At 48.7% G+C, this 23,952-nt stretch overlaps 1 protein-coding gene across 1 annotated transcript in view; it reads right to left on the bottom strand.

The window, feature by feature from the left end:
- Positions 1-15,172, bottom strand: part of GLTSCR1 (glioma tumor suppressor candidate region gene 1) — a 38,569-nt gene extending 23,397 nt beyond the window's left edge. Inside the window, exons 1-5 of the mRNA XM_015418973.1 lie at positions 15,132-15,172; positions 11,446-11,488; positions 10,872-10,937; positions 5,204-7,207; positions 2,577-2,882 (exon numbers count right to left, since the gene is read on the bottom strand). Of these exons, the coding sequence (XP_015274459.1) occupies positions 2,577-2,882; positions 5,204-7,207; positions 10,872-10,937; positions 11,446-11,488; positions 15,132-15,172 (2,460 nt within the window). The remainder of the gene's footprint in view (positions 1-2,576; positions 2,883-5,203; positions 7,208-10,871; positions 10,938-11,445; positions 11,489-15,131) is intronic.
- Positions 15,173-23,952: the final 8,780 nt, after the last annotated feature.

Genomic DNA, 23,952 nt, shown 5'->3' on the forward strand with positions numbered 1-23,952 from the left:
TGATGAATAAAATATTTTAAGACAAAGTGTTCAAATATTTTCCAAATCATTTCTAAAATATATACGTATGGTACCAGATTGATCTAATTTCTGTGCGCTGAGGACAAGCAAGTCCTAGGTTACAAACTGAACTCTCCAATGCAAGAACAAGATGCATTTCTTCCTTTAGGAGGTGCTGTCGTCACAAGAAAAGAAAAAGGTCTCAGTTTTGTTTTTGCATGTGGGTGGGTATTCTGTTTGCAATAATGGTTTGGATACACTATATTTTTAATAGGCTAGTTGTGATAATTTCATGCCAAGCAAAAATGTCCATAGTCATATTTTATGTTCCTAAAGTAACAGAATTACTTTCAATCTGGAAAAGAAAAAAGAAGTGCTATTGTAGCATTTTTTTTCAATTTTTCCATAAACACTTCTGTTTCCCCCCGGAAAAAAACGGAAGCTTCAAAATTTCCGGAACTTTTACATCTCTAGTTAGGGCCCAGGGAGCACAGGGGGTTAAGGTGCCTTTGGAGGAACCTAACTACGCTCTGACCCGAATAGCCCAGGCTAGCCTGATCGCGTCAGATCTTGACTGCTAAGCAGGGTCGGCCCTGGTTAGCACTTGGGAGGGGAAGCCACTAAGGAAGCCTCTGGCCTCAAAAATCCTAGGGTGCCTCCATATGTTGGCTGCAGCTTGAGGGCAAAAACAAACAAACCGTTCGATGAAACGACCTGGGAACCCTGGGAACCTTTATCTATGGGAACAGATCGAGGAGGGTCGCTGTGTCGGTCTGTCTGTAGCAGGAGAAAAGAGCAAGAGTCCAGGAGCACCTAGAAGACTAACAAAACATGTGGCAGGGGAGGAGATCTCGGGAGTCACTGCTGAAGAAGTGAGCAGTAGCTCACAAAAGCTCCTACCCTGCACATATTTTGTTAGTCTTTCAGGTGTTACCGGACTCTTGCTTTTATCTTTGGGAAGGCACTAAAGCCATGTGCTTCTGTGTCTGTTATACAAAGCTATATACAGATTGTGTCAAAAATTTGATTTGCCTTTCTTTCTTTCTTTCTTTCTTTCTTTCTTTCTTTCTTTCTTTCTTTCTTTCTTTCTTTCTTTCTTTCTTTCTTTCTTTCTTTCTGCTCTAGCTTCACAGAAAATAAAGTGCTCTGCTATTTTTATATCTCAGTGTGACATTTGGGAACATCTCTGTTTCTCCCTGAAATCTGCAGCTCTGAGTATGGGGGACAAGCTGCCTGCCTCATGAAACTGTACCGGCATCTAAAGCAATGCTCCCTTCTAAGCCGTGGAGTCTTGTGAGCAAAAATTCCACTTTGTGAGCTGCTGGCATTAAATTTGTGAGTGAACGATTTGGCTACTGCATAAGTTTAGTTTGCCCTGGAGCCATCCTTCCTGAGCTAAGCCAAAAATGTGTGAGCCGGAGGCTAAAATACTGAGAGCTGGCTCACACTAACTCCGCTTAGAGGGAAAACTGGTCTGGACCAATGCTTCCTCTAAGCTGTGGAGTCTTGTGAGCAAAAACTCTACTTTGTGAGCGAGCGATTTGGCTACTGCATAAATCAGTTTGCTTCGGAGCTCTCCTTCCTTAGCTGAGACAAAAACCTGTTAGCTGGAGGCTAAAAAACTGTGAGCTCGCTCACACTAACTCAGCTTAGAGGGAACACTGATTTAAAGGGGTTAATCCATGCACTAGCTAGTGAGTAGGTTCTCTTGGTTGTCGCCCCCCCCCCTGCGCGCCACCTTCTATGATGGAGGGCCTCACGCCTGAGCCTAGGCTGCTGTCCTTAGTCTGACACATGGGAATTTGGCAAACTGGAGTTTTCCCGTCACTTAATCTCCATGCCAGGAAAAAAGCTTCACTTGCTTAATTTCTGCATATCAGTTTACTGCTAAAGATGCTGTCTGGGGGAAAAACAAACAAAACTGGCAAAACTAAACCGAACTGGCAAGTTGGCAACCAATGCGCCCTCTTAAGCTGTGGAGTCTTGTGAGCAAAAATTCTATTTTGTGAGCTGCCGGCATGAAAGTTGTGAGCCAGCGATTTGGCTGCTGCATAAATCAGTTTGCTCTGGAGCCCTCCTTCCTGAGGGGAGACAAAAACGTGTGAGCTGGAGGCTAAAAAACCATGAGCTGGCTCACACTGACTCAGCTTAGAGGGAACACTGCTGGCAGCCCTGCGTGTGAGTGTCAGTGTTCTTCTTCGTTGCTAGCCAGGAGGCAAAAAGGCACCAAGAAAGGCCCCAAGGTCCCCCCCCCCCCCCCTCTTCCTCTCTTGTACTGTTCGTCACGGACCACAAGGGGGAGACTTCTAACACCGTTGGAGAGATCATGTCTCCCACCAACACCCAAGCCTAGCCTTTGTTTTGAAGTGTGGAAGAATGCAAGCCGGGAAACCTAAACGAGATGCTAATTATCTCTCCTTTGTGTTTCTGCACAGAGAGCGTGCAGGAGGAAGCAGAGAAGCTGAAGGGAAGACTTGAGTGTTAGACAGGAGGGAGCGAGCGAGGGGGGGGGGACAGGCCGAAGCGAGGGGGGCCGTGGGGGTTTTGCAAAGGGTGGGGTGGGGGCAAGGTGCTACCTGGCAAGCCAGTGCCTGCTGGGAAGGGCCGGCGGAGAACTGAGGCACTTTGGAATCCGCCGGTGGCGTGTTGCGGCTCTGGCTGAGCTCTCGGCTGGTAGGCAGCTGCGGGACCGCGCCTACACTGCTGTTCACTATCACTGAGGCCGGGACACTGCTGGTGGTGCTGAGGGCGGTGGCGGCTATGCTGTAGATGGGCAGAGGCATTGGCAGGTGGGGGGGCACGGCGGACTCGGCCAGACCGCTCTCCGGCTGCATTTTCAGAGCTGGCGAATAAAACTGCTGCTGCTGCTGGCTCCGATCCTTCTGAAATTTCCAAGAGATTTAAGCATGGACCACATCGGTGTCGACTGCCCGTTTCCCCCCCCCACACACACACACCTGCTGCCAAGGCTGCTTTTCCTCTCGAGCAAGCAGTCTGTGCAGCCCCCCCGCCCAGTGCCAAAAGCTTCTCATCACAGACGTAGCCTCGGAAAGGACGTCCAGAATCTCACTCCTCAGAGCCTTTCCTCCTGTCATCTGCCTCCCGCAAATGGCACATGGTAGGGTTGCCAACTCCAGGGTGGAAAACTCTCAGAGATTTGGGAGGGATGGATGGAGCCGGAGAGTGGGGGGCAGGGTTTTGGGAGGGGAGGGACATTGGCAGGGTATAATGCAAGGCTCCCTCCGAAGCTGTGTTGTGAGCAAAACTCCTCCTTTGCGAGCGGACTGGCATTGAAGTCGTGAGCGGGAGATTTGGCCGCTGTGTAAATGGAGTTTGCCCTGGAGCCCTCCTCCCTGAGCAGAGGCAGAAATGCGTGAGCCCAAGGCTAAAAAACTGTGAGCTGGCTCGCACTAACTTAGCTCAGAGGGAACCAGGGCTATTTTGGGGCAGGAGCGCACAGGAACGGAGTTCCGGCTGGCTTTGGAGTTGGCCACTCCCACTACAGCCAAAACCTCTGCGCATGCGTGGCTACAGAGGGAAGGCCTGGAGAGCAACACTCCCCCCCGGCGACTCAGTGCCTCAATGTGCCTCAATGTGCCTTCCCTTCCCTTCAAGGGGGGCTTGCCCGGGCTCCCCACAGCCGCGGGGCGCCCGGGCAAGCCGAGGAAAGGCATGGAGGTGTGGCCTAATATGCTAACGAGCTGTGCTGTCAGGGTGTGGCCTAATAGGCGAATGAGCTTCTGCTGTTGGGTGTGGCTTATTATGTGAATGAGTTCCTGCTGGGCTTTTTCTACCAAAAAAGCCCTGGAGGGAACACTGGTATAATGCCACAATGTCCACCTGGCAAAGCTACCATTTGCTGCAGGGGAACTGGGTCTCTGTCGTCTGGAGATGAGTTGTGATACTGGAAGATCTCCAGGGCCCACCTGGAAGCTGGCAACCTGAGTAGGGGGGGGTCACCCTTCATATGGAGTCTTAAATGGAATTTTATTTTCTTCCCTCTTTTAGGTCCAACATTCAAGGATGCTCTTTCGTAATATATGAAAGTCGCTGTAAAGGAAAGTTGCGGGACGTGTACCTCCCCCTCAAAGAGTCCTGAGGCCCTCTGAATAGTGAGGTTTCTAGTCACAGATCAGTCCTTACGCCCTCTGCTGGGTGCCACACACAAACGGAGAAGCCCCAACGGTCAAGCGCTCCTCTGCCTTTCTGCGAACAGCAAACCCTGCAGATCTGACCGGTGCTCCCTCTGAGCAGTGGAGTCTTGTGACCACTGAGTTGCGCAAGTGCATCCGAATTCTCCCCTTGAAAAACTATCCGAGCTGTCACTGTTTTAACAGACAGTTGAAAGGTTTTCTCTTGATGACGAGAAACTCACTTTAAAAAAGGCGGCACGGTATTAATTAATGCTTCTCCTTAACAAATCAATGCACCTGGCAGCTACTTAAGAGAAATAATGTCGGCTGTCATTACGAAGGCCTAGATCTCAGAAAAATTAAATTAAAGAAAGGATGACTACGGCTTCACAACCGCCTTTATAACCATCCATCCGAAGAGGGGAGTGTCATGATCTGGGCTGTGCCACCAGAGGCCTACTGGGCCCAGGGAGCCTGGCTAGCAGTAGGTGAGGCTGGGCCTACAACTCCCAGAAGCCCCTGAGAGGTTTTGAAGCCAAAATTGACCAATAGGGAAGAAGAGGGCTGGGGAACAAAAGGGCTGGTGCCAGAGCAGAAGCTGTTCTTTCTTCCAAGAGGGCTGCTGCAGGGGCGAGACCCTCATCTGGAGGGAAGGGTGAGTAGTCTAGTGTCACTTGGAATAGTGAGCTAGGGACAGTATATATTTAGACGCGTTAGGGCATTTGATTTCTTTTCTTTTTACCCACTTACTGTTATTATTCCTGCACCTTGTTGTTTGACCTCCTATAAAATAAACCTTTTCCTTGTTTCACTCTGCCTGGTCCTCACGCCTGTTATTCGGCCAAAAGGAAGGTCAGAAGGTTTTGGGAGGGTGCTCTGGGCCTTCTCAAGGGAGCCTGGAACCAGAGTGGTGGCAGCGTCAGGTGACACCTCACCTGAGCCGTGACGGGGGAAAGGGCAACATAATTGTTGTTCCGAAACCAAATCGCGCTTTCTGCGGTCTTCACGACAGACAGAAGCAATTGCACTCGCAAGACTAACCAGCCTCCTAGAAAACCCGCTTCACTTGCCTGTTGCAGGAACAGCTGCATGGAATCCTGGGAGACCACGCTTCCAGCCGCTGCTTGGCCCAAGATAATCTTTTCTGGACTCGATGCCACCAAGTTAGGGCTGGGCTGAGCCGTCACAGGTAACTGCGCTGGCTGCTGAGGCGGAGGCGGGGTTTGCTGCTGCACGTTCAGCTGGAGCTGGGGAGGAGCAGAGGGCTGGGAGGCGGACTGGACGGTCAATATGCTGGCCTGGTCGCCGCTCGGCAACAAGCTGGCGTTGGAGGCTGACTGAGGCTGGATGAGGCCAGGGCTCTGGCTGCCGGCGGGTGCTTGGATGGTCACGGTTTGGTTGAGGTTCTCGGCGGCGTTCAGCATAGCCACTTGGTTTGGTAGGGTGACCCCCTGGATGACAGTCTGGCCGGTCTGACTGAGGGTGCCGCCGGCCAAGGAGGCCGCGACCGTCGGCTGGCTCTGAGTTGTCAAGCTGCCGGCCAGAGAGACGGGCATCTGGAAGAGGGTCGGCTGGCCGACCTGCCCGGGCTGCAGCTGAATAGGCCCGGAAAGGATGTGGGCCGTGCCGTGGGCATTCTGCGACGTCAGCACCTGCCCCAAGTTGAGCTGGCTCGCCAGGTTCTGATTGGTGAGGATCTGGGCGGGCAGCGCCTGATTGGTGATCAGCTGCCCGCCGGGCCCTTGGCTAGTAATGATATGGGTCTGCCCGCTGGGGTGGGAGGTGGTTAATATCTGGCCCCCCATGTTGGCCTGCAGCGCCGAGAGCTGCTGGGGGATCTGGACCGTGGACGTGCCGGCGAGCTGCCCCGGGAGAAGGAACTGGTTCTGCCCCTGCAGCATGGCCTGAGGGACGTGCTGGGCGGGGATGACGATGCTGCTCCCTTGGTTCAGCAAGTGGACGCTCATGGGCTTGCTGAGGGCCTGCTGCTGGGGCGGGGGCTGCTTGAACATGTTGGCCGGCAGCCCCGGCGGGAAGGCGGACAGCACCACGTTCTGCCCCGCCTTGCCTGCCATGAAGTTCAGGTTCTGCTGGGCTTTCTGCTGCTGCAGCGCGGCCTCGTTCTGGATGGTGAGGGTGGTGTTGTTGGGGCCGAAGGGCTTGGGGGTGATCTGGTACACCTTCTGCTGGAGGACCCCCGCGGGCTTGGGCTGAATCGGCGTGGGCGTCCGGTGGATGATCACGTTCTGGGCCTGCACCAGCGGGCTGCTTAAATTGGACGTGACGGTGAGCGGCTGGGAGCCCTGCGTGGCCGACACGCCCCCGAACATGGAGCTCCCGTTCAGCGTCGTCGTGGCCACCGCTGGGAGGTTCTTCTGGATGACAAGGCCCGCGTTCTGGGGGGACACCCCGGCCGAGGCGAGGGTGACCTGCTGCTGCTCCGCTGCCGTCTGGGTGATGTAACTCCCGACGGGCATGGCGGCCACCTGGGAAGGCTGAACTTGCTTCGCGATGATCTGCTGCGCCGGCTGGTTGATCGCCATCACCTGCTGGCCGACCACTTGGATCTGCCCGATGCCCAGCGCCCCACTGGGGCTCCCGTTGGGCAGGCCCTGGAGGTTGGAGATGGGCTGGATGGTGACGTTCCCCAGGCCGACCTGCTGGAGGAAAGGCTGCACGCTGATGGCTTTATTGACCACGTCCGCCCCCACCGACTGCTGCACCAGGGCTTGGTGGGTGAGGACCGCCGGCTGCTGCAGCCCAATGAGGTCAGCCCCACTGGAAAAGATCTGCGGGGTGCCGTCGGAGGCGGTGTGGACCACCGGCTGGAGCGTGGGGAGCTGGAAAGAGCCCAGGTCCAGCTCCGCCTCGGCCTCCAGAGTCTGTTCCGTGATGTTGGCCTCCTGCAAGCTCTGCTGGAGGATGTCGCAGGGCTGGTCTGAGTTCTGCAGGCTGGCCCCGCCCCCCGAGGGCGAACCCAGGATGTCATCTTCCAAGAAGTCGAGGTCGACGCTGGTCGTGGGCTGGTTCTGTTCGGCGTTCAGATGATTGCCGGAGGGTTCCTGTACGTGCAGCTGTACGGGTGAGGATTGGACAGACGGGGAAAACGAAAGTTACGCATTTCAGCGAAAACAAATGAAGAGTTTTTAAGATATCCCTGCGCTCAACAGCTTTGTCACTTTAGTTAATGCCGTGCTAGGGGTGTGCAAAAAAAATTCAGCCCAATTCAGATTTGGCCGAATCGGGCAGAATCAATTTCGGCCGGCATAAAGACTCCTCCATGTCAATTTCAGCAGTACCAGCTTATTCAGGAGTCTATCGCCAGCCAAATGTCAGTTTCAGCCCCATTATATCCTATGGGCCATTGAAGTCAATGGTGAAAACATAGGGTATATTCTGGGGGCTGGAGGGGAAGGGGTTTGAGGGAGAGGCTCCAAACTCGCAGGGTAGCTGCTGGAGCCTCTCCCCAAGATACCAACCAAGTTCCAAGAACATTGGACCAGGGGGTCCAATTCTACGGGCCCTCAAACAGGTTGCCCCATCCCCTCCATTGTTCTCTATGGTGGGGAAAACAGTTACGAATTTCGGCAGCAATTCGGCAGCAAGCCGATTCAGATCAAAGAATCTGAATCGGCCTGCAGCAGCCTGAAAGGGGTCCGAATGGGCCATTTTCGGGGGTGCATTCGGTTCGGATGAACCAAATGCACATCCCTACATGGAACTGCATCCTTCTCCTAGAGATGGCCTCTCTTTGTGAAATGGGTCAAAACGGGTTGTGGCCGTTGGTGAAACAAAAACGCCATTTCATAGAATAGAATAGAATAGAATCATAGCTCTGGAAGGGATCTCCATGGTCATCTAGTCGAACCCCCTGCATAATAGTACATGTATGGTTGCCCAGACAGGAAGCAACTCTTGACATGCTCAGAAACATTCACATATTCTATATCAGGGGTCCCAAAACTGGGTGGGAGGCTAGGACATGACTTCAGTTAAACCCATTATCTGGCCCAGGACTCACCATCCCTAATTTTCTTTTACTTCTCTAGATCCATCACAATTCCCCCCCCCAACACACACACTGATTGCTCTATTTAATCTTCCCCAGAAAACCTTCTCTGATTTCTTCTAAGAACTCCATATACCCTCCATAGGAATTCTTTAATTGGTTTTAATTCTCTCAATATACGTCACTAAAATACAACGCATGCATCTTATTCTGCGCATGCCGAATCCTACTGATGGCGGGCAAAGAGAGGAGGGCATTTCCTGCCTCCTCTCAAACCTCACAACCAACACCTCTGGCGTACGCACTCACCCCATGCACACAAGATGAAGGTGCTTCAGAGGTGCCACAGTTCCCAGGGCACAGAAATGGAAGTTCTTGACCTCGCTCTGAAAGAAAACCTCTCCCAAATACTTCTGAGGCTTTACTAAGCTGATTGCTGTGATTAGGAGCTCCCTTCCCCACAGAGCAGAACAAAACACCAGGCTGGAAGAGGACAGGAAGGGAGCAGAAAATGCAAAATAAACATGGGCTGGCCGTGCAAATCCGATACCCTGCGCAGCCAATCTTGTGCCTCACCAGCTACAAGCAAACTGGGGCTGAAATCAAGCTGCTCTTCAGGTTAGAAGAGGAAGAGATGGGATTTATACCCCGCCCTTCACTACCCAAAGGAGTCTCAGAGCAGCTTACAAACTCCTTTCCCTTCCCCTCCCCACAACAGACACCCTGTGAGGTAGGTGGGGTTGAGAGAGCTCTTGAGAGAAGCCACAGTTCTGTCAGAGCTGTCCTTGTAAGAGCAGCTCTCGAGAGAGCTCCCTCGGCGCTACCTCCCTCACTGGGTGTCTGTTGTGGGGAGGGGAAGAAGAAGAGAAGTGATTGGATTTATACCCTGCCCTATACTACCCAAAGGTGTCTTAGAGCGGCTTACAAACTCCCTTTCCCTCCCCCTTCCCACAACAGACACCCTGTGAGGTTGGTGGGGCTGAGAGAGCTCTTGACAGAAACGGCTCTTTTTCAAGAACAGCTCTTGTCAGAACTACGGCTTGCCCAAGGTCATCCAGCCAGGTGCAAGTGGAGGAGTGGGGAATCAAACCCAGTTCTCCCAGATTAGAGTCTGCGCACTTAACCACTACACCAAACTGGCTCTTACATGCTGGAGCTTGTGCGGGACATGGATCGGGGCCTAAAGAATGAACCCTCCCTGCCCTGGTCTCTCCACCTCGAGCTTCCCCGTGGAGGTGGTTAAATTAAAAAGCAGATTTCCCCCTCCGTCCCACCTTGAATGTTGTTGTTAGGGATCAAAATGCCAACCGACCATTAAAAGAAAACGTGGAGATTTCCGAAGCACTGCATCAACCAATTTGGCCCCTTGCTCTGCCCGTCTATTTATAAAGCAACTTTCATGCTCCCTTCACACATGTTTCTGTTTAATAATAGTGTCAGAATCAGGGCCGTCACCTTGCTTCATGTCCCTTTCCAAATGAAAAACTAAAACTCTCCCAAATTTTTTTTTCAAGGACAAGTAATGATCCTCATAGAAATATATTAAATATACTGAATATATAAACACACACAACACTTCGAGAAAAAGTAATGCACATCATAAAGTCTCACAAAGCACAGAATGATCATTCTTAACGAAAAATAATCCTAAATAGTCCACAAAACATAAGCCTTCCAAGGGGCAATATCAGTCCACAGAAAAAATACTGTCCAGTATACCACGACGGTATCGTACGTGATGTTCAGACCCGCTTCGAAGAAAATCCTTCATCAAAGGGTATAATGAGTCAAAGTAGCTACAATGACCATACACAAATCAAAATTCTATCTTCTATTAAGCGGAGGCAAAAGCCTCTTAACAAATTCACAAGCATATGGAGCAGAGGTCCATCAGTGGCTATTAGCCACAAGGTATAGATAGGGACTCTGGGGCAAGTGATGCTCTGTCATCTTGGTGCTTGGGGGGGTCAACAGTGGGAGGGCTTCTAATATCCTGGCCCCACTGGTGGACCTCCTGATGGCACTGGTATTTCTGGCCACTGTGTGATACAGAGTGTTGGACTGAATGGGCCTTTGGCCTAATCCAACATTGGCATCTCTTATGTTCTTATGTTCTTAAACCAATGGTGTCAAACCTAGCAGGCAAAAAGAGTTGGGGTATACTGGACGGTATTTTTTTTTTCTCCTATGGACTGATACTGTCCCTTGGAGGGCTTGTGTTGTATACTATTTAGGATTGTGTTTCTTTAAGGATTATCTTTCCGTGCTTTGTGAGATTTTATGATATGCATTACATTACATTTTCTTGAAGTGTTCTCTGTGTTTATATATTCAGTATATTTAATATATTTCTGTTAACACCATTACTTCTCTTTGGGGAAAATGTTTTTTGGGAGAGTTCCACTTTTTCATTTGTAGATTTATACTTTCCCTTCCCAGTTTGTTCACGTCCCTTTCCAGCATCTTAACCGTTTTCAGAGGGAGGGGGGAGATCTCAGGTGCTAAGGGCACCTGTAATGCCCTTCTATGCCTCTGTATTGTCTGCTTACCATGCCTGCTTTCTACCCCGGGAATGTCAGCTAGCATCCAATCTACCTTTGCCATGCACTGAACATTAACGTTTTTAAAAAAATGTCTACAATGAATGTGCAAAGACAAGACATTACGTCTCTCGAATGAATATAAAACCACGTTTTGAAAACGCTGCGGGGGCGGGGAAATATACGTACCCCAGCACCTTCAAAAAAGGCACTGGCTGCATCTCCTGTGTTGTCCAGGAGATCATCACTGTCAATCTGTAATTGAAAAGATTAAAAAAAAATAATTACTGTATGTGAATGTAAATTTAAAAGGTTGACAGTGTTCGAGAAGTCAAGGAGGACATGGGAATGGAGACTAAATGTCACATCATCCACCGGCCAGGTCATTTCCTCTCATTAGGCGCTAGATTCCTTTGGTGGTGGTGTAAAATAATCAGTTCCCGGTTGTGCTGGTTGAATTGGGTCCCCCCCCAACTCCGATTAAGAAGCAAATAGTTTTTCATTGATAGCTTCTAAAAAGGAGGGGGATATGCCTGCAGACTGGAGCATACCTACGGAATTCTCTCGGACAAACTGGTGGAGCCCCTTTCTTCCCAGTTCCCTGCTTCTAGGATCGACACACACACCCCTTCTCTCTTGCCAGTGCTTTCCGCTTAGACACACACAAGCCAGAGGCATTTCAAGGAGGCATTTTCATTTGTTAATTAAACATGCATCAACTTAAGCACGGAAAAGGAAAACGCGCACGAGACAGACTGCTCACCTTTTCGGATCCATGTAAAAAATCGTTCAGGGCCTGAGGATCACTGGGGGGAAAAATCAATACAGGGAATCATTTAAAGGAGGACCCGTAGGGCTTGCAGTTTTAAAAGCAAGGAGCAGAACAGAAGTTAGTGATCCATTATCGGGAATGGGGAAGCTGATCCAATCGCTCCTTTGTTATCTGTTAGAACCAGCTTGCCATTTCCAGAGAGTTGAGTAATGTTTTATTTATCAAAATAGACACACACACAGAGGAATTACTATTTATTTCCCTCTTCTCACGCACACATACACCTATGTGTGATTCTACGTTCGAGAGCTTTACGTACATATTGCATCTATATAGGTCTATGTTACGAACTGGGATCCAAAAACGTATTGATGCAGACCCGGAGTTGCTTGTCTACCTAGTTAAAAAACAAAAACCGGAAAGCCACCAAGACGCTGTGAGGTCTTGTGACATCAAAGAAGTGTCAAACTGGGGAAGAACAGAATGGTGAACCCACTCAAGCACTCAGCTATGTAAGCAAATACAGTCACTTTTATACTCAGGTACTAATACCAAAAACATACAAAATTACATACAAGGCATAATAGCCAAAACTGTACAATAGCTCAGTGATATATAATAGAACAATACAAGTTATAATGCTGATAGCCGAAGGACAATCATTAGAACCTACAAGTTATAATGCTAATAGCAGTAGAACAGTCATAATAGCAGTGGAACAATCTATATATCTAATAGCCAAGTTGTCCCCTCAGTGCGGATATCTAAATCCGCACATCGGGGGCACTTGGGGGGCAGAGAGATTTCCCTGCACACTTGGAGCAGTCCCCAGGTGTGCAGAAAAATCTGAAAACTTGAAAAAAATATACGGGGGATATTTAAATCCTCCCAAAAAGTAAAAGAGCGTTCCCTGAGCATGCGCAGAGAACGCTCTGGGAACTCTGTAGCGGGCCCGGCGGCTGGGAGGCTCTCAGGCCTTGCTGCTGGGACCCAGGGGGTGGGGGAGAAGGCTTACCTGCGGAGACATTTAGGAATACTCCCCCCCCGCAAGTATTGCGGGTCCTGCTTCTTGTCATAATGCTAATAGCAGTAGAACAGTCATAATAGCAGTGGAACAATCATTACAAAGCTTGGTTTCGTATCAAGACTTCATCAGAAGCAAATCAACTTATACTGTGTTATGATTTATCTTGGTTTGCAATTGCACCTTTCTGATTTCTAAAGGCACCTCTTCTCAAGGGTTGCTACAGTTAATGTTGGGACTTGCCCTCAATTCCCATGAAGATTTCTCATATTGGACCTGTCTGTATGACACTGAGCTTCAAAGCCTAGGGAGTCTAGGTTCTAATGATTGTTCTTCGGCTATCAGCATTATAACTTGTATTGTTCTATTATATATCACTGAGCTATTGTACAGTTTTGGCTATTATGCCTTGTATGTAATTTTGTATGTTTTTGGTATAGTACCTGAGTATAAAAGTGACTGTATTTGCTTACATAGCTGAGTGCTTGAGTGGGTTCACCATTCTGTTCTTCCCCAGTTTGACGCTTCTTTGTAGTCCTTGCACTGGGAGGTCTGTTTTCTTTGTTTTGGAGGTCTTGTGACATTCAAGATTTCCTCACAGGGTTGCCTCGGTTTGTTGACACGGCATGGGGGGGGCGGAGGACTACTCTTCGACGAAGACCAACAGCCTCCTGGGTACGCAAAGTAGCCGCACAAGTTTGGTGCGCTGTCAGGGCTGCCGAAAACAGTGTCATGAAAAATGCCAGATCCTGTTTCCCGTGCCACCCTAAAGCGGTAGAAGAAAAAGAACCTCCTTCCCTGCTTCTTTGAATGAGCTGACCCCCGGAAAAGAAAAAGGTGGGTTCTTCAGACCCTTTGCATTTCCGATGTGAACAGCATGAAAATGTTGTAAATGAACTTGTAGCAAATGCAGCCTCCGACGGCAATTTTGTTTGCTGGCAGGAATAAAGAAAAGCAGAGTCGTTTTAATCTACACTTCGGTGTAAATTACTCTTCTGGATCTGCAACCTTTCGACATCAAAAGTAGGGAGACACTGAAAGTGATGGGAGAGGTTGGCCGTGACTAAATTAAACCTCATAGCTTTTGGTGGGAATCAGATCGCAGCCAACTTCAGCTGGACTGGGAGGGGGGACAAAATATTTTATAGTATAGTTTTGTGGGCTTCTAAAAATTCTCCCTCCCGTGTACATATTTAACCAATTCAGTGCTTTGTTGCCCTTTTTGGGGACTCTGTAGGGTTGCCAGATCTGGGTTGGGAAATACCTGGAGATTTTGGGGGTGGGGCCTGTGAAAGGTGGAGTCTGGGGGGGAGGGACCTCAGTAAGGTATAATGCCTTGGAGCCCCCCCCCAAAAAAAAACAACAACAACAGCCATTTCCTCCAGGGGAACTGATCTCCGTAGTCTGAAGATCAGTTGCAATTCTGGGAAATCTCCAGGCCCCACCTGGAGGTTGAATCCAACTAATACATTGTGAAGACCTTGGGTTCTGTTATTAGAGGTTGAATCCAGCTAATACATTGTGAAGACCTTGGGTTCTGTTATTAGAAAGTCAACATAGGATGTTTCCTTCAAGAGTGGATAAGTAGAAATGGATAAGAATTGTGATTGCTGCACGCTCAGATAAAGCAATCCTTGTGAAACGGATTTGTTGATATTGCGCAGTATTCGTTGCGTGTGAGTGATAATAGAAGAGAATTTTCTACAGAATTACTACAGTAAATGATTTTGCACACATATCTTTACTGACTCTTCGTTAATTTTGTCACAGATGTTGTGTTTGGCCCCACCTGGAGAGGTTAATACAAAAACTGAGGGTCACAGTGTTAGGAAGACATACAAATATATATATATATATATATCACTGTGTACAATAAATATATGTTTACGGTAAAACAATTTTATGCTTTATTCTTTTTCTTTTTATGTTTTTCAATACTGTTGTCTAAATATTGGTGTCAAATACTATCAAAAATATATTTCACGCAAACAATACACAGAGAAAAATATGTTTCACCCAAACAATACATCAAGTGCAGGTCTACATTCAGACAGCACCTTGTCAGTAACTGTCAGTAAAACTGTTTTACCATAAACATATATTTATTGTACACAGTGATATATATTTTTGTATGCCCACCTGGAGGTTGGAAAAACCAAGGCTCATGGTGGTATTTTTTTTCGTTTGGTTTCTTCCATCACCAAAAAATTATTTTTCCTTCCATGCACAGTCTCGATCACAAAGTCAGTGACAAAAGTTTGTCTTTGTACTCTTCAGAAGAGATTTTAAAAACCCCACGGGTCTGATAGTTTAGCGCTAAATATTATCTAAGCCTTTTCCCTGATCCTGGTGAAAAAACTGCCCAAGGCTTAACTTACTTTCATCAACAGTTTCGTAATAGGCTCTATCCTTCTCCTATTGCTGGATAGAAGCAGAAAGCCTTTGGTTCCAGGCCTCAGTACCACAAAAGTAAAGCAAAAGCTAAAGGCTGCTTATAATATTCCATACAAGCCAAGGTTCACTATGGCAAGCACGGAAGTTTCAGGGACGGGGGGCCTTTTAGAGCGATTCCAAGACTTTGAGCCGAGCACGGATAAAAGGGCAACACTTAATACTGGAGAAAATACAATTCACAGGGAGAGCACTTACTTACCAAATTACATCTAGCAAGCATCGGCCATCTTCATCATCCATGTCAACTGAAAGAAGGGGTGGGAAATTGCATTACCACCGGGATAGTGTTCATGAGCACACAATACATCAGTGAAATGTCCCCACCCACATGTACCCACAAACAGAACAGTCTCAGAGGACCACCGTAACTAGAAAGAGACAATGTGGGCACATGGAGAATCCTCTCAGGTTCCTTCAGTCCTGCCTGGATGTTCGCAATGCTCCCTTCTAAGCTGTGGGGTCCTGTGAGCAAAGATTCTACTTTGTGAGCGACTGGCATTAAAGTTGTCAGCGAGCGATCTGACTACTCCATAAATTAGCTTGCTCTGGAGCCCCATCCCTTCCGGAGCTAAGACAAAAATCTGTGAGCCGGAGGCTGAAAAACGGTGAGCTGGCTCGCACTCACTCAGCTTACAGGGAACACTGGCTCTGAGCAAAAATGAACGACAGCGCAACTGTGTGGCGGGACCTCCCGTTGCTGAACTTGGGCCCTCGGTGAATGTCCAGGTTTGCCACACCCCAGATCTGGCCAGGCATGCAAAGATCAAGGTTTTCATGCTGGACAGAGAAATGTGGTGAATCAAACCACTGCTCAAGAGGTGCTGGGCAGGGTTTGACAACTCTGTGTTGGGAAGGTCCTGGAGATTTTGGGGCAGAGCCTATGGAAGGCAGAGCTTGGGGAGGGGTGGGACCACAGCAGGATATAATTCCACAGGCGTCCACCTTACAAGGCGGTCATTTTCTCCAGGGCAACCAATTGCTCCTGTCTGGAGACCGGCTGTAATTCCTGCAAGTCGTCAACCTCAGATGCTGGACGTAGGGGTCACTAAGAACAGGGCTCATTTCGTAAAAAAAGAGGTGCAGGAGCTCATTGGCATAACTTATTTGCATATGCTACACACCCTGACCTCACCGGAAGTGTGTCAGAAGGCAACACCCACCGCTCAGGCTCCATTGGACTGTTTTGGATTGCTAGCTATTGGGGGGGGGGGACACACATGCAGATCTGCCCTCACAGAAGAGGGAGTGCTTGTACCTGAATAAAACTTGGTCTTAAGGGGGCCACTGGACTGTTTTGGACCGGGGGACCAGGGGGGGGCTCTGCAGCTTACCTGGCTGCTTCTTGCTCTGACTGAGGGCTGCTGGGAGCAGGGGGTGGAGCTTGTTGCATGTGCCCGCCCCCTGGGCTCTTTACTGCCGGAGCTCCGCTCCTGTGCGCTCCTGCAGGAAACGACCCCTGACTAAGAACCCAATTCTTCTAGATCCTGCCTTAAGGACCCACTTCCAAAGCATGTATCAGAGATCCGGTTTGTGTCTGTGTGTGTGTGTGTGTGTGTGAAGAAACCTGAATCCATATTGGCCATTGCCATCTTTGCTCACAGACAGGCTTAGGAGATATGAAGGGAGTCCCTTCCAGGCAAAACCCAGTCGCCTTCTTGTACGCAGAAATACACCTAGAATGCTTAATAAGGCCATAGGTAGGCATGGTATCGCTTTACAAAATGGTCGCCCTGTCGTTCCGGCATTCCAGAAGGGCCTCCCGGGTCTCCCCCACGAAAGCCCAATCATCCCCCCGTTCTCTGCGGAGGTTTCCGAAAAGTATGTAACAGTTTGCTTTCCAGAGCTGGAATCCTCGCCGCTTTCTACGAACTGACTAGAACAGCACAAGGCGGCAGGCGTCCAAAAAAACCCCCTCCGCATAGCAAACATGCTCTCCAGGGCTGCACGGCGACCACATGGTGGCTCCCCAATGGAAACGGCTGTAAACACATAACAGCATAGCTGGGACCGCTCTGAATTTGAACAACGCTGGCTGGATGCAAGCCAGGAAACCAACAAAAATACAAGTCCCCGTGTTCCAGCGGAGCCGAAAGACAGATTTCTCACTTGGTGAAAGTGCAAGAGAAAGAAAGGGGGGGGGGGATAAAATAAAACAGAGTATTCTCTTTTAACACACTTCTGTTGAGCACACTTAATTACCTATCCATAAATCGCTGCTCGACCACATATACAGGGGAGGTCACAATATCCTTTTGGGGTTGCAAGATCTCAGGCTCCCCCAGCAGGAACCGGTGTAGTTGGCGAAACTTCTTATCTTGAGGTTATTGCTACAAAAGCTTGGTTTTACTGTTCTGGGAAAAGAGGCTCATGTGGCTACAAACACAATTTTTTTTTTAAAGTCAAGCATGAGTCTCAGTTTGCATCCCACAATTAGAAAAGATGCCTTTACACATTTATCCCCAATTTTTGACATATTTCTTGCTTTGCTGTCCTCCCCCCCTTAATTAAATCAAAACAGCTGTTGACCAATTCTCCCTCTAAGCTGTGGAGTCTTGTGAGCAAAAAATTCTACTTTGTGAGCTACTGGCCTTAATTTTGTGAGCGAGCCATCTGGCTACTGCATGAATTAGTTTGCTCTGGAGCCCTCCTTCCTGAGCTAAGGCAAAAACGTGTGAGCCGGAAGCTAAAAGACCGTGAGCTAGCTCACACTCACTCAGCTTAGAGGGAACACTGCTGTTGACCTTATAACCTTGCCTTGTTATCTAGTTTTGTCTTTGCATATCTTAAAACAGCTTCATGTCACAGGTTAATTTGCTGTTCAGCTTCTGTCTATAAGTCTGAACTCTACCTTCCACTCCAATGTATTTGAGAGAAGCACACAAAAGCTTATGCCTTGAATAAACCTTTGTGGGTCTTAAAGGTTCCCCTGGACTCTAAGCGCGAATCAAGTCTGAGAGATGTACCAGGCTGCCTTTTGGAGATTTGTACATCAGCAGATCACCATCAGTGCTATATGTACATTCCAGAGGGAACGTCTACATTTCCTTGACAGCTCAGGGCCTTGGAGCATTTGCATAGGTTGAAACTGGACTGGCATGCTTGTTTAGCGGCATAATTAAAGGTCAGTTCACACTTTATATGGCAGAGACGTTTGCACCCGAGAGCTCCAGTGTTTACTGTAGTGATCATCAGTTTAAAATTGGCAAGGGAGACACATGTCTGTTCGCTTGCAGGAGAACGCATGCCACAGAGACCGCGGCCCACGGTTCTCTGGGATGCGCTCCCCCTTAAGAGGAGCCATCGCCCCTTCGCATTTTATAGCGTTTGCTGGGAGACACCAAGGTGTACATCTGCAATGTCAATATTAAAAACCAGCCCTTAGTGCTGAAACCTCCCCCCCCCCTCAGATTCACGAACATTCAGTTCGACTAAGAGTTCTGTGTCATTCAAAAGCTTACACCCACTGTCATCACCACTAGCGGATCCAAATACATGGTACTGATTTTCCACGTTGTGTTTTTTATACTGTAGGAATAACATAGCTATTGCCCTGACCTGGATGGCTGAGGCTAGCCCGATCTCATCATCAGATCTCCACAGCTAAACAGGGTCAGGCCTAGAGATGTAAAATTTCCAGAAATTTTGAAGCTTGGAAAAACACCCGTCCCCCCCCCCCAAAGTTTTTTTGGGAAAAAATGGAAATTTTTGGAAAAATTTGGGGGGGGGGAAGCTACATTAGCACTTCTTTTTTCTTTTCCACATTGAAAGTCATTCTGTTACTTTAGGAACATAAAATATGACTCTGGACATTTTTACTTGGCCTGGAATTATCACAACTAGCCTATTAAAAATATAGTGTATCCAAACAGTTATTACAAACAGAATACCCACCCACATGCAAAAACAAAACTGAAACCTTTTCCTTTTCTCGTGTCAATCGCTCCTCCTAAAGGAAGAAATGCATCCTGTTCTTGCATTGGAGAGTTCAGTTGGTAACCTAGGACTTGCTTGTCCTCAGTGCACAGAAATTAGATCAATCTGATACCATACATATTTTTTTAGAAATGATTTTGGAAATATTTGAACACCTTGTCTTAAAATATGTTATTCATCATGTTAAAATAAAACGTTCCATAATCAATTTATTTTATTTTATTTTCTCAATTTTTCGGAAAAAAACCCAAAAAAGGCTTCAGGGAAAAAACCGTTCCACCCCCCACCCCCCGAATTTTTCCGGGTTTTTTTCGGGCCTTCACCATCTCTAGTCAGGCCTAGCTGGTCCTTGGATGGGTGTTCACTGAGGAAGTCCAGGATCACTACTCAGAAGAAGACAATAGCAAACCACCTCTGAACCTCTCTTGTCTTGAAAACCCCACGAGGGGTCACCATAAATCAGCTGCAATCTGACAACAGTTTACACACACACACACACAACATAGCAATTAAAATGCCTTGACTCTTTCGCGCGTAGCATATTTTCCAAAACTGACATGTTTGAGGCAGACAAACAGAAACAACATTCTTGACAATTGTCGTCTCACTGCAAAGGGTTTTGTTTTGCTAATTTTTTTAACACACACTGAGCCCTCACACACACAAACAGTAAAGGCATTCTATTTCTATTGCACTTCCTGTCAACCATCTACTATGTTATGTTACAAAGAACATCTTGCAAAGTCCAGCTGACAGCCAGTCCCTTCCCCTCCCTCCCTCCCTCCCTGCAATCTCTGGCGAGTGAGTGACATTATCCGAAGGCCAAAGACATTTCATAGCTGGGGGAGTCAAAGAAACCCCTCTGAATCCTGTGGCTTGCGCTTTCACTTGATGGCCAAGGTCAAGATCTAACTCCCTGAAGGGGTAATAATTTCCCTGCTTTTCAAAAGGCTTATTTGCACAAAAAAAAAAAAAATCCATAAAAATGACAGCTTGATAGGATGTGTTCATTCATTAGCTGATCAAAAGGCAGGGACAGAAACGGCCGCTTAGTAAATCAAACGATCCCAGCTCCTTTTCCGCGCCCAGGCCGCAGGAAGAAATTTAAGGTTTTTCTTCACAAAGGATCACAGATTTTCTCACCTTCTCCACCCACAGATAATTGACCCCAGCCTTTTCCCCATGCCCATCTTGGAGCTGGAGAAGGGGGCGGGGGGAGGTGTTAGACTGGACTACTGTAATGCTCTCTACATGGGGCTTCCCTTGTCTCAAATCCGGAAGCTGCAGCTGGTGCAAAATGCTGTGGCCAGGCTGTTGATGGGACTCCCAATTCGGGAGCACATCCAGTCTGTGATCAAGGCATTGCACTGGCTGCCGATAGCATACCGAATTCGTTTCAAGGTGCTGGTTCTTACCTTTAAAGCCCTTTATGGCCGGGGACCTACATACCTGAGGGACCGCCTTTCCCCACATGTACCCCAGAGAGCACTGCGATCAGGGACCCAGAACCCACTGGCCCTCCCAAGGAGGCCAGGCTAGTAACAACAAGGGCCAGGGCTTTCTCGGTGGCGGCTCCACTCTGGTGGAATGAGCTCCCGGAAGAGACCAGGGCCCTGCGAGACCTTATGCAGTTCCGCAGGGCCTGTAAAACGGAGCTCTTCCACCAGGACGTTGGAGCCGCCGCCACCTCTAACAACTAGGAAGAAAAGCCCTGTTGCCCTGGAACTTATATTAACAACTACGCCAACCGCCGGAAGGACACCTGAAAGACACCTATAGAAGATCTGTGCTGGCCAGGGGAAGAGAGAGTCGCCACCACGAACTTTATAATAGCAAAACTAGCACTGATTATTGAATTGTAATTTTTAAAATACTGTTTTAAATGTTTTATTGTACTATTTAAATGTTTCCTCCTGATTTTGTGTGAACCGCCCTGAGCCGGCCTTGGGCTGGGAGGGCGGGGTATACATTTGAATAAATAAATAAATAAATCCTTACTACTGTACTGTGTATTGCTCTCAGTCCCCCATGAAATCCCACAGGACAGTGGCCTGTTCTCTTCCTTCCGCTAAGCCTGAAGGATGTGGAAGAGGTAGGATTGTCCCTGACCATCTGCAGACCTTCTTAAATTGTCCCAAATACCTCGGAAACTCATAGTGAAAAGCAAAGAGCAGATACCTGCCAGTGCTCCAAGATGAAGAAGCAGGCTTGTGGCGACCAAAATGTTTTGATCTTGCGGCCGCTAGGAGTAACACGACAGCATCAGCAGACTGCTTACGTTATGCTCCCCACTTACACTAGACAACAGTTTTAACATGCGTCAAAATCCAGGCACCAAAGAGAGCACTGAATTTTCTTTACATTCAGCATGCAAGTAGCTATGCATGTCCAGGTAGGGAAAATCTTGAAATATCTGGGAGCATTGAAGAAGACAAAGGAGGAGGAGACAACTGGATTTATACCCCACCCTTCACTCAGAGTCACTCAGAGCGGCTTATAAACTCCTTTCCCTCCCCCTCCCCACAACAGACACCCTGTGAGGTAGGTGGGGCTGAGAGAGCTCTTTCCAGAGCTGTCCTTGAGAGAACAGCTCTGAGAGAACTATGGCTTGCCCAAGGTCACCCAGCAGCTGCAAGTGGAGGAGTGGGGAATCAAACCCGGTTCTCTCAGATTAGAATCTGCACACTTAACCACTACACCAAACTGGCTCAAAAGATTAGGCGAGAGTTCACATGTCATCCACATGAGAAATCCCCCTGTGCACTTAAGAGGGCATCCTTGCTTAGTTTCCAAACTTGGCCCGACGTCACGATGCAGATGAGCTGATAAAAGGTGCGTCACCAGAGCCTCTCTGGGAGAAAGTCAGAGTCAAATGCCTTTAATGGCATAACAGTAAAATGCATAGATATACAATAATAACACAGCGTGAAAGTTTAAAAACATAATGAACAACATAAATAGTTCCTTTAGGAGCATAGATCTAACTTTGGCCGCTGCGGCTAGAAACTTGGCCACTACAGCTGCGATATTAGGATTAACATCCTTTAGTAAATACTGAATAGCCCTTTTCCTTAAGGGAGAAAGACTGTGCAGCAACCCACCCACACAGCACACTGGTCCCTCAGACACAGAATCCTTCCAGGCTACAACCAGATACGATTTTGCTCTCTCACATGCAATCTGCCACTGATGCCACAAGTACCCCTGTCTCGGACTCCCAACTCTTGCTGGCCTGCCGAGCCCCATCTCTGCCCTATATGGCCTTTTAAAGTCGTTCTCTCAGTTCTGGGCTCCAGCTGCCTCTGACCACCTCGGCAAACAAAAGCAAGCCCCCTGAAAATGCAAGGTGACTGGCGGGTTTGGATATGGCAAGGTGCAACAGCTGCTACCAAGAGACAGTATTGGCTAGGGGATCAAGGAATGAATGGTCCATTTGGGGACAAGCTCTCTTCTGCCACTGCCAAGCCCCCCACAGAATCATAGAATCACAGTTGGAAGGGGCCCTACGGGCCATCTAGTCCAGCCCCCTGCTCAACGCAGGATCAGACTAGAGCATCCCTGACAAGACGGCCAGCGAGGGGGAGCTCACCACCCTCCCCAGGCAGCTGGTTCCACTCTTGCACAACTCTTACAGTCAAAACGTTTTCCCTAAGATCCAGCCGGTCCCTTCCCGCCCTTAATTTCAACCCATGATTGCGAGTCCCACTCTCTGCGGGCAACAGCTCCTTGCCCTCCTCTAAGTGACAGCCCTTCAGAGACATGAACAGAGCTTTGAAATTAAGTCCATGTTACGATCGGCTTTCTGCTCCACCAGTCTGAGCGCGTACAAAGCTAGTTGGTGAGACTGAGCGATCATCAACCTAGCATTGTCTTTTCCCCTCAAGACATGTAATCATCAACACTTACCAGACTCATGGAGGAGAGAAGAAAGTTTGAGTCCAGCGGCACCTTTAAGACCAACAAAGTTTAATTCTGGGTATAAGCTTTCGTGTGCATGCACACTTCATCAGATACATGCATGCACACGAAAGCTTATACCCAGAATTAAACTTTGTTGGTCCTAAAGGTGCCGCTGGACTCAAACTTTGTCCTCTTGCTTCAGGCCAACACGGCTACCCGCCTGGATCTATCTTCATGGAGGAGAGGTTCATCAATGGCTACTGGGAACAGTGACTGAAGGGAACCTCCACGTTCAGAGACAGTCAGCCTCTGAATCCCAGTGCCAGGAGGCAACACCAGGGGAAGGCCTCGGCCTCTCTGCCCTATGGTTGGCCCTCCAGAGGAACTGGCTGGCCCCTGTGTGAGACGGGATGCTGGACTAGAAGGACCACTGGTCTGATCCAGCAGGTCTCTTCTGATGTTCTTATGAAGGCACTTTACATGGTATTTTCCCATGTGGGCCTCTTTCTGTGTGGGCTTATTTCCATGTGGGCATTTTTCCACATGGGCTTTTTCTTCAGGGAGCATTTATAACCGTGGGGTTCCTCCCCCCCCCTGTGGGCTTTTTTCTTGCCGGCTTTTTTCATAGAACCCCTACAGGGCAAGGAAGACAGACAGACTCTCTGTGCTGTACTGAACACTGGATTTGGTCAGAGGAGTGCTGGGTTCAAATCCTCGCTCAGACATGAAGCTTACTGGGAAAGCCCTATGGAAAATCACCAGCTTCATCTGTCTCACAGGGGCAGCGCGGTGATCAGGTCATCGCATACATGCAACTGTCAGCTCCTCACACAAAGGCCAGGATTAAAACCCGAGAGATCATAAGATCTTCCAACTGTTCATGTAAGCGAGCCGCGAGGGAAGGCTGCCAATCCCTGCGAAATTTTCCTCCCCAAGCTAAACACAATGACGGCAGAGCAACTTCCCCTTCCCCCCGTCCCTTCCAAACCTCCCAGTGACAGTAAGAGTCTCTTAGCCTTTTAGCGCAAGCCCGTTTCTTCCAGTGGTGCGCCTGTCCAACGCCCGGGCAAGAGGGAGGGAGGCAAAAAATCTTTCCTGACATTAGATCTGAAAAAGCCGAGCATTTCCTAACCTGCACGACCCCACAGTTCAGAAGCCTGGCCCGAGAAACCCATGATCCTCTGCTT

The sequence above is a fragment of the Gekko japonicus genome, unplaced genomic scaffold (genome assembly GCF_001447785.1).
Source record: "Gekko japonicus isolate JY-2015 unplaced genomic scaffold, Gekko_japonicus_V1.1 scaffold3065, whole genome shotgun sequence".
Taxonomy (NCBI): Eukaryota; Metazoa; Chordata; class Lepidosauria; order Squamata; family Gekkonidae; genus Gekko; species Gekko japonicus.